The sequence below is a fragment of the Tenebrio molitor genome, chromosome 4 (assembly GCF_963966145.1).
Source record: "Tenebrio molitor chromosome 4, icTenMoli1.1, whole genome shotgun sequence".
Taxonomy (NCBI): domain Eukaryota; kingdom Metazoa; phylum Arthropoda; class Insecta; order Coleoptera; family Tenebrionidae; genus Tenebrio; species Tenebrio molitor.
Window position 1 is genome coordinate 13,978,000 of NC_091049.1, and position 10,652 is coordinate 13,988,651.

At 33.4% G+C, this 10,652-nt stretch overlaps 1 protein-coding gene across 1 annotated transcript; it reads right to left on the minus strand.

The window, feature by feature from the left end:
• Positions 1-979: 979 nt before the first annotated feature.
• Positions 980-10,611, minus strand: LOC138128650 (uncharacterized). The gene is made up of 6 exons (XM_069044859.1): positions 10,557-10,611; positions 8,441-8,794; positions 5,769-5,972; positions 3,601-5,433; positions 3,309-3,545; positions 980-1,592 (listed from the first exon to the last, which is right to left on the minus strand). Exons 4-6 carry the CDS (start codon positions 5,219-5,221, stop codon positions 1,387-1,389), a joined length of 2,064 nt encoding a protein of 687 aa, XP_068900960.1. The 5' UTR covers positions 5,222-5,433; positions 5,769-5,972; positions 8,441-8,794; positions 10,557-10,611; the 3' UTR covers positions 980-1,386.
• Between the last annotated feature and the right edge of the window lie 41 nt (positions 10,612-10,652).

Below are 10,652 nucleotides of genomic sequence, written 5' to 3' on the forward strand. Positions count from 1 at the left end.
ATATGTATGTGTATCGTTTTCTTTAAGGACACGAAGGTGGCGCCTCCCTAAATATACAATTCGTTTAATTTGAGGACACACTTTAGTTTTGTGTAGAACCAACCAAATAAAATTTATGAAATGAAACTAATAATAAGTACCTAATCAAAAAGAAATCTTTATTAAACACAAAGCTAGCTGTTTTATACTTACCTCTTAATTTATTATTATAAGTAGTACCAACGGCTAGTATGTAATAATAAGTCTATCATATAATTGACTCTTTTTCTTTTTTCAGAAATAATAATCACTTGAATTGAGTTTGGTATTGAAAGGTCATAAAAAGAAGAGAGGAGATTGGAGAAGAAAAAAAAGAATAAAAAAGAAAAAAGAAGACACAAAATAATAGGGGAGGGAATTATGTGTAAGATCCACAATCCCGCACCGAAGGGAGGATCTTCGTCTCCGGCTTTCCAGCGGGATAAGGAGGAACTCGGTAAATTCGCTTTGGATTTAATTTTTTTACCACGAGTTGTTCTTCTCGATGATAACGTGACCTCGTCTGGAAACGAGCCGTTATCGGAACGGACAACTTTCTGTGTCCTTACCTTGCTTTGCTTCTACTGTTTTTCGTGTTTGTGACAGGACGGCGGCGGCGAGGGCCGGGACCGGAAGAAGTTCTCCTGGAGTAGTCCGGTTGAGTCTTCCGCGGATCGCGGCCGCGGTGTTTGTTGAGAGCTGGCGGGCAGATGCAGGATCCCGCTTGGCAGGTGGTGCGCTGGTGGTCCCCCTTTCCGGGACTGTTCTTCGAAGACGAGGACGAGGGGTGACCAGTGAAGAGACGCGTGTGAAAGGACCACCGTGAGGTGCTGTGTAGTTTTAAGTTTAGGTTGTAAGTTAGGGTAAGTTCTAGGTTTAAGTTTGTAGTTAATAAGTTTGTAAATTGCTGTTGACGAGAGAAATGTAACCCGGAGGTTAATAAAGAAATTTTGTATTTTGAAATCATTTATTTAATTATAATTATAATTTTAATAATAATAATAAGAATATTATAAATTATAAAATTTACTTACAAAATATATGTAGTTGAACATAAATAGTAAACCTAATTATTTATTTGAATGGCTTTCTGGCATAAATATGTTATACATACCAAATGCTTAAATATAGGGTGATTTAAGAATAATAATGAACCTAACAATACATTTGCACTAATAATCTTAATGTAAATCACCTTGTACTTATAGTGTAGTACATAACATTTACAATGCAATCAATAAAACATTTAAATGCACTTACAGACAGAACACAAAAAAATATGAAAACATAACAAACTAAATTTGAAATCTCTTAAAATGAATGTAGTCAACGTCTTGTGAATAAAAATAACAACCACTCTTTTCTAATTTAAAAAGTACTTAATTTCTTTCTCCTTTGCATTTCATTATTCACTTTTGCTTTTAACGTTGTGGGGTTCCTGTTTTTAAGAACCGGATATTTGGCGATAACATTTGCACATCTTTGTAAACTTGGAAGAATTCCACTTCGATAGCATTCAGCAAATTCTTGTTTTACAATAGCCCTTTCTGGAGTGAGCCACGTCATTCGCTTAACTGCAAAAATATTAACAAAATTACTTTCTTCAGTTGAATATATTGTTGAATAACGGTTAATGCATTTGTAATTTTTTTAAATTCAAGTTGCCGGCGCTAATAATTTTGGTTGCATAACCCAGAATTTTAGCATTGCATCGATCCTGTCGTTTAAAAACTGATGCTGAACATAGTCTTTGTTCAGAATTAAAACAATGTCCTGGTATATTAATAACGCAACACGTAGGTAAAAATAAATGCAAATCAAAGGCGCTGTGAATTTTGAGCAGAAAATATATATGTTTATAGTGACAGTGACAACTCGGCTTTTAAATTGCAGTCGGGTTAGTTATTTTCGTTTAGCTGCCTATACAAATAGAAGCACTCAACAACAATCCAGGGCCAATAACTAAATTAAATTTAATAATTTATTTTTGAAGGAACAATAGTATATTGGGATATAAGGTTAGAAAGTGCATTATAACAGAATCTAGGAAAAGTTTGAAAAATCGAGACGAAGTCGAGATTTTTCAACTTCGGAGATTCTGTTGTGGCACTTAATAACCGTATAGTCCATAACGTTTTTCGCACAATCGCTTATAACTACGAAAAGAGTTGACTTTGAAGTAATTTTTTTGACAGAAGTATTTTGAAGACATTAGCCATTAATGACTTACCGCAGCAGGTATCGGTGTCGTTATTTATTTACAGCATTAAGGGTGTAAGTTCAACGTTCAGATTGAGTCAACAACAATGGTAACTAGCTATAACAACACGATTGTGCGAAAAATAATAAACACAATACCTATAGTTGAATTTTTTTAATAAACAATTGTCAAAACGTTGTCTTGTTGGTATCAGCCAAACTGTGATTTTCATGATAATACGATTGGTCACATTGAGTGTCAACATTTTTTTATGTAACTGAGCCTGCGCCCTAACGAGCGAGAGTTTATTTCAAATTCATAAAGGTTTCTCCTGATTTTTCATTAAACTTGTTTTGAAAATGAATTTACGGAAGAAAGGTACGGGAAGTGAAGTGAACATAACCTTAACCAAGATTTGGTGTCAAATTGTTATACAGCTGGTCCATATGTCCAAATTTTAGGGTGGTACAGTTTGGTTTTTTACTTCATTTTGACACTGACAATTGTTTATTAAAAAAATTTCACTATAGGTAATCCATTCGCTGACCTTTCAAAAAAATCATAATAATTAATTAACAGAATGTCAAATTTGCATTTTGATGTATTTTTACTAATATACCGGGACATTTTTTTAACATTGAACATAGCCCATACTTATTCCCTATGTTCAGTTTTAAAAAACACAGGTCAATGCATGTATGTAATCACGTAACCAAGGTAACGAAAATAAGTACTTGACAGTTTAACAAAATGGTCAAGTTGTTTGAAGAAGAAATACACATAATGCAGTTATTCTATGCCAATCAGAGCATTAGAAATGTGCGTGACATTTCCAATGCAACACATGATAGACCAATTCCATCAATCGGAACAATTTTTAACATTATTTCAAAATCTCTGGTGTTCGGTATAGTTGGTTACATAGCAACTCACAATGCATTGATCTGTGATTTTTAAAATTGAACATAGGGAATAAGTATGGACTATGTTCAGAGTTAAAAAAATGTCCCGGTATATAACATTGATAACTAGTACTAATACCTACCTACCTATCTGATATTTGAACAGTTTTTACATCTACAATATTTACCTCCACGTTTCTGAGGTGTGCGATTAGAGCTTGATGCCCTTTGTATCTGGTTGTTGATCCAGGCCTTTAATTGTTTACCAGTTCGATTTGGTATATAAGTCTTGCTAATTTTATTGCAGAATGAAAGAGGTGGAAGTTCTTTCTTTTCAATAAACCTATTCAAGTACTTTCTCGCTGCTTGTCTTTCTGGGGTATTCCATGTCGACTTTTTATTTTTTCTGTTCTTTTCTGGAGTTCCTGAAACACAGGATTACAAGAAAAAAGAAATATGGGTATATATTATGTTCAGTACCATTCACAGAAGTTTCTTCATCGGAAGTAGGATGATATGAGGATGGTGACCATTGATAAGGCTCCTCAAGTGGTGCAGGATCGTCAACCAATTCATCATTTTCCACTAGAAGACTATTGTTATTAAGTTTACAATTACGAAGTTTAATAGGAGATCGAGTCTCAGTTTTGCCTATTTTATGTGCATTACTGAAATTTTCATCATTTTCTTTCTCGCATGGTGTCAGTGTACTAGTTCCAAGTATTGTGTTGTTAGTGTTAATTTCCGGAGTCTCGGGGTCTGTAGCATTCGTACTTCCAACTTGAGGTACTTCATTGTCTTTGCCTGACACCGAATCACCCTGAGCAAGTTCCAGAAGTGCAGAAATTTTTGTGATCTCTCTAGCAGGAAGTGGCATACGGTAATGATCTTTGTGTATTTTTTCCGCGTGCCCCATAAAAGAGGCAAGATCTGTCACATCTGTTTCATTAAGGTTAAGTATTACTGATTGAGTAGCAATATGTTTTCTTAATTTTGTTCCTCTCAAAGATTGTGGGTTTTCAGCCCCACATTTATTCGAAAAATCTCTCATTAGAGCACATGCATCTAAAAATTGACACTTGTTGTTTGTACTAGGCACTCCAAACACATATGGATTTTCAGAACTTATTCCTGCGCTACTTCTATGTTTTAATATTAATTTAATACATTCCCAATGAGTCTTATGAAACAAAACAGGCACACCACGTGCCAATTTTCCACGTATCACACATCGCATATACTGATCTGCTGTCTGTTTTCCTGCAGCTGTTAGGGAATTATACAAATCATCATTAGTACCATCTCTTATTCCATGAGTTTTCTCTACATCCGCAATTAAAATTCTTTGAATTTCTCCTGCTCTTCTTCTATTAAATAATTGAAGGGTAGTTAAAGTATACATAGCTAGTGCTTTCCAGTCGGAAACAGAAAACTTTTCTTTTAAATTGTTAAAATATTTAGAGCGGTTTTTGTCTAAATATTTTTTTAGGATTTGAATATCTCCCAAGTTAGGGATCTCAGTTCCTTTATTTCTTTTCTTTTCCAATTGATTTTCAAGAACGGTTTTATTCACAGATGTTCCATAATCTTCATGAAGTAAATGTAAAAATTCTTCGACATTAGTTTTAAGATATTTATTTTGGTCTTTAATACATTCGCTTACTAGAATTTTGCCAACTTGTTTTAATAAGATACCAATCATATAAGGATAGGATGGTGCTCTATAGCATCCAGTTTGTTCATTTAGACCTCCCAGTTCATTTATTGTTTTTAAAGTTAAATCATAATATCGACAATTATAAATAGAAGCAAAATTCAGAATTTCTGGATTTTTTTCTTTAATCGCAAGCAAAAGTCGACCAAGAGATCTTAATTTTGATCGAATCTCCTTATGGTGATATTTGGCTCTATATTTCTTGAGTAACTTATTTCCTAATAGTATGAGTAACTTGTCTTGTCGCAAAGTGTTTGTCACTGCATCATCTCGCAGTATTGGAAAAACTTCATCACGAAGAACAGTACTTGCAATGTCAAGTAAATGCATTCTCGATTGTCGTCCTGATTGCATAATATTTCTTTCTCCCTTTCTGGAAGTCTTCATACATTTTCGAAAGTGACGCCTCAGGGTTAATTTTGAAAAAAAAGATTTACAATTGTGGCAGCACTCATAATGTGAATCTGTGCGTTGTTTTTCCAATTGAGGTCGTCTTGAAACTAGAAGTTGCTTCTCGTTATTGTAAACTGGAGAACAGTTATATTCAAAAGTGCCTTTCTTTCTTAATTCTTCAATTAGTTTCAATCGGTCTGGAGATCCTTGACAGAAAATTGTTAACATAAAAAAGGTGAAATTTAGCTTCTTGACTTGCAATGGGTTTAGGGTGGGTTGTAAAGATTATAATAATGACGATTTACGACTGTCAGCACTTCATTCCTGGAGGCACAAACAATCCGCATTTTGCCGATATTCGGCATCCCTTTTTAATAACTAGCAGGTACGAGTATACTAGACTAGCATGTCGGCAGGCAAAAACTGACCACTATCGTAAATCTTCATTATTATAAATTTTAGAAGCTACCTACCCTAAACCCATTAAGTCAAGAAGCTAAAGTTCCAATTTCTCGTTCCCAAACTATACATTTTTACTTACTTTTGTCAAAAAATATAATATCTTGAACTTCAGGCTTATCCTTATGAGCAAGACACAAATGTCTAGCAAATTTAGTTGTCAACTTTTTGCAGAAAATGCAGAAATACCGTTTTGACCCTTCTTTAGATGTTGGCACCTTATAACCGCGAGAAAATTGCTGAATAGGGCATTGATTTTTCGTGCCAAAAAGATTTCTTCTAACGCCTGAAATCAAACGAAACATTTAGAACCCCATTTGTTTCTGGAACATAGCTAAATTTTCTTTCCTTACCAATCAAACTGTAAGATTTCTTGAACTTGAATCAATCACGTTAGTATACTTGGTGTTTCTGAAATAAGTACATTAATTTTAACTGGTAATAGAACTCATCAAAAGGAACAACTTTTCTCTCTGCCATTTTGGCGAAAAACGTTGCGTAGTGGCTTAAAAAAATAGGAAAGATTTTCCTAAAACCGTTCTATCTCCAAAACTAAGCTACCTAAAAACGTGAAACAACCAGATTCTTACGAAGTGGATTTTTTGCAATACGGGTAGATTTATTTGAATTTCGATTTCGGCGTTAAAACACGTTTATGAAAAATCTCTCCAATTTTTTTTTGGAATTAAACATCGTTTTTCGGCAAAATGGTAAATAGAAAAGTTGTTCCTTTTGACGAGTTCTATTACCAGTTAAAATTAATGTACTTATTTCTGTTACACGTTGTATATTTAATGAAAAATACACGAGTGTTTTCTTTTTTTTTTCAGTGAAAACAGCGAGTGGTTATTTTTCACTCCTGCTTTTATTGATAAATATTCTAACAACTCATCTCAAATTTTGATATTTTGAGGTTGTTTTTTTAGCATCCACCTAAATTTTATCTGCGAAATAATCGGAACCATAACATCTTAAGGTTGTCGTGTGGCGCCCACGAATTCAGCTGGCGCTGCTTATCCTTCAAACCGAACTCCCAGACAAAACAAGGAAGACGTTGGGATTTCTTACAGATAATTCGAATTAAATTAATATTTAATTCCCCTTCTATACTGGGTGTCCCGGAACAATTCAAGGGGCAATGTCGACTCATGTTGGAATATAATGAGAAAAATAATTAGGTAAAAAAATCCATACCCCTTAGATTTGAAGATACGGGGCTCAAAAGGTGCAGCTTTGATCTCATTTATTTTAAATATTAAAAAAGATTTTATTTATTTATTTATTTGTCTTTTACTACCCAGTGGCATAATAATTCTGAGCGATTGTGATTAGGTTTGAAAATATTTTCTTCATTATTTCCAGCATTTCCAAGTAGTAATTTAATGTCCGTTTCACCTCAAATAACGTATGGCAACATGGCTTTGATTTTTCTCTCATTTCCATAGATACAACAAAAATGAAATGAAAAATTTGCAGATTATTGGGATACATAGAATGTTTTTAAATGTTGCCACATTTAGGGTAACAAATAGGTCCATATCTTCTACAACAAAGAAGATTGATTTTAAACATTTTTATCAGATATTTTAATGACTACTTAAAAAAGTACTGCTAAGCTCTTCCGTCAATTTTGGGGCACCCAGTATACTGGCCCATAGCCTTCTTATTTGTGAACTTAACAGAAGTATAGTTTCTATAGGTACTTTGATATTGGTAGCCTGGACAATTCAGTTTGCGGATTTTAAATTTGATTTTAATGGATATAAGCATAGATTCTGTATTGATTTTAAAAAAATAGGAGCTCTTTAAAAAATGAACTGCTAATCAAATGGAAGAAGTTGATAATACGGTGTGATCAAGAATGAGTCTGTTGGTAACAATAAAATTTGACAAATTTGAAAATTACAATCAAAGGTTCATTTTTGTAATAGCATGAACGTAACCGGCATAAATTCAGTCAGTGCGAATTACGAGACAAAAAACACCAGTACTTTTCAAATATTTCATTGCCCACAGACGCTGTAAGTTATCTTAGAAACCAAATGAAAAGCCATTTAAAAAAAATCTACTATAGTGTCTCTTTAAAGAAGGGGGGTTATTCTGGGACACATGTATATGAATAAAAAATTTCAAAATAAAATGCCAATTTTGAAAGTAATAAAGCAGTTCTAGTTCTTGTTATATTGGGAGACAGAACAGCAAATTTCTGACATTTCAAAAAAAATCAATATAAATGACACTTTATTGTCATATCGTTTGTCAATTGAATTTGAACGTTTGCAATTTGACATACCTACCTATATTTTTTACGCGTCAATTGCTGGTTCAATACTAGCAGTATCTGTCCAGAGTCTTTCGGGCAAATTTCAATGAAAAAAGCAAAAATCAAAATGTTGGATAGTTGATCTGATGTCAGGGGAATGACGCGTTGTTCAGAATTTATTGTCCGCCATAGTAGGTACTGTTGGTTGCAAAAAAACCGGGAACTATATTAACGCGAATTATGGTCAACATTCAATAACATTTTAAAAAAATATTTAAATATTTGATAGGTATTGTCAAGTAGACAATTAATTGACAAATCGACAAAACCAAATTTACATTAGGTAAATTTTCAATTACCGTTTTTTTTGCATACCAACTGTAGGTCTGATTTTTGTCCAAAATAAACTTTCATTCAAATACCTTTCACATTCTGTTACATCATTAGTAAGCAAGTAGTCACATCATAAATAATTAAACAAATTTGCGTACCTGTTCTTTTTACTCCAGAATTTCCCACGGTAAATTTCTCAAAACCTGTAACTTCAGGATTTCCCTTGGTAAAATTCCCGAAAGCTGCAACTTCAGTATTTCTCTCACTAAAATTCTCAAAAACTGCAACTTCAGGATTTCTTTCGGTAGAATTCTCGGAAGCTGTAAGTTCAGGGTTTCTCTTATAATCCTCGAAAGCTGCAGCTTCAGGATTTCTCTCGGTACAATTCTCGGAAGCTGTAAGTTCAAGATTTCTCTCATTAAAATTCTTGGAAGCGGCAACTTCAGGATTTCCCTCAGTAAAATTCTTGGAAGTTGTAAGTTCAAGGTTACCCACCGTAACATAATCTAAAGCTGGAAGTGCATTTACATAAGAGAACATGTAATTCAAAATTTACGTTATGTAGTTCTTTTAACTATTGCCTTAGGGAATTGCTTGCTAAAATTTATACCCCCTGTTAACTTTTGTTCTGATGAAAATATTCAAACAATTTTTGGAACAAATTTGGAAGATTTTTTAAACTATCGGATAGATTACAATTCAATATCTTAAACTGTCGAAAAGTTGTAAAAAAAAATATTTTAGTAAAAGTGTTTTCTTGCCACTATCATTTTTAGCAAGCGGAAATATTAGTAGACTTTTGTCACTTTCATTTGAAAAATTAATAGGGAGATCTGCTTGAAGCTATGATTAAAAGTAAATTATAATTTCAGCAAAGGAAACAGTACCGCAATCTCTTTTTAAAAATTTAAAAACTCTGGATTTAGGGAACATATTGGTAGTTCAAAAAGGTATATTATTATACCGGGGGATCCGAATTGCGGACCAAATCTCCAGGTAAAGTTAATACCACAACCAAATTGCGGACCGCACAAGGGATTAAGCTTTCCAGGTGTAAGTGAGGTCGGGTGCCGAGGGCAGGTAAAATTTGGTAATAAGATGTCAAGAATATTACTATATTATCAAGGAACAACAACAGTTCCTCTGTAAAGTAAAAGCTATTTGCGAACAGTTGTACTATTATTTACTTACAAACAAAATTACAAAATCGGTACATGATACAAATAAATATAATTATTAGTAGTACTCGTACTTATGTGCAATTTAAATAAAACATTTTAAAAATTCAAAGTGCCCAATTACATTATTGTTATATTCCTGAATTTTATTGTTTAGAATATCATGTCTACGACAGACATCTTTATTTTTTATTTTTTCCCTTCATGTAAACTGTTTAATTTAATATAAGATTCCGTTTGCATTATTTTTAATATTTCAATATATTGAAAATTCGGTAATGAAACGGGAGTGAAAACTTTCACAAGCATTCGTTGTGTATTCAGTAGAAGCACTTGCTTCAGCCCATATCACTGGAGGGAATCGAGCGTCTTTACTAATAAAATTGTCAAGGAAGTAGTCAGCAAATTTTTCAAATTTTTGACCATGTGGTTGGACAGAGGATATGTCAAACGCAAAAGTGTCTCCAACTACGAAAAGGAACCCTGATAATGCTTAAGATTTATCTGGGGGTTGATGGGTGAGGGGAGGTAATTACAGTCAACCTACCTGTACCGTTCCCGGAATTGACTTATGGCTTGGTCCGCAATTTGGTGGTAGGATTAAAATTCCTTGGAACGGGTGGGTTTACAAATTACCTTTCCGGTCCGCAATTCGATGCCGCCCTATTATACTCATGTCATATCGTGAGGAAATTCCTTAACATTGACACAGAACATATAACAAAACAAAATCAAAATGTGGAGGCGAGACGCCGGTAATGATGTTGATAAGCACTGCACTATTACTTGATAGTAATAAATCGTAATAGTGTATGTACTCCGGCAAAATTGCCGTGCCGCCAGGTGGTGGAGGGAAATAAATAATGAATTAAAATATAAAATCTAATTTTTGTTCCCATTTCGCCTACTACGTTTTTTGTCAAATTATTTGCGTTCATTAATTTCAACTTTGAAATGTAAAATTACTCAAATTAAACTGCTTTGCGTTGTTCAAACAGTATGTCTTATTAATAATTTATTACTAAAATAAAAATTATCACCAAATTTGCAGTGGATCCCTATGACAACAGTTAAAAAAAACGCACTCTATACTAACCCACATAAGGTAAATTACGATTTTTCTTTTCTTTTATGTCTACTAAAATGTTTTCATTATCTAAAAAATAGGTATATTTATATATTTCACAAACAC

Excerpts from the sequence above, each read along its gene's own strand:
- LOC138128650 (XM_069044859.1), bottom strand. The coding sequence starts at position 5,221 with ATGAAGACTTCCAGAAAGGGAGAAAGAAATATTATGCAATCAGGACGA. Across the intron at positions 3,546-3,600 it reads TGAAGAAACTTCTGTGAATG|GAACTCCAGAAAAGAACAGA; the intron begins GTACTGAACATA and ends CCTGTGTTTCAG. Across the intron at positions 1,593-3,308 it reads CACACCTCAGAAACGTGGAG|TTAAGCGAATGACGTGGCTC; the intron begins GTAAATATTGTA and ends ATATTTTTGCAG.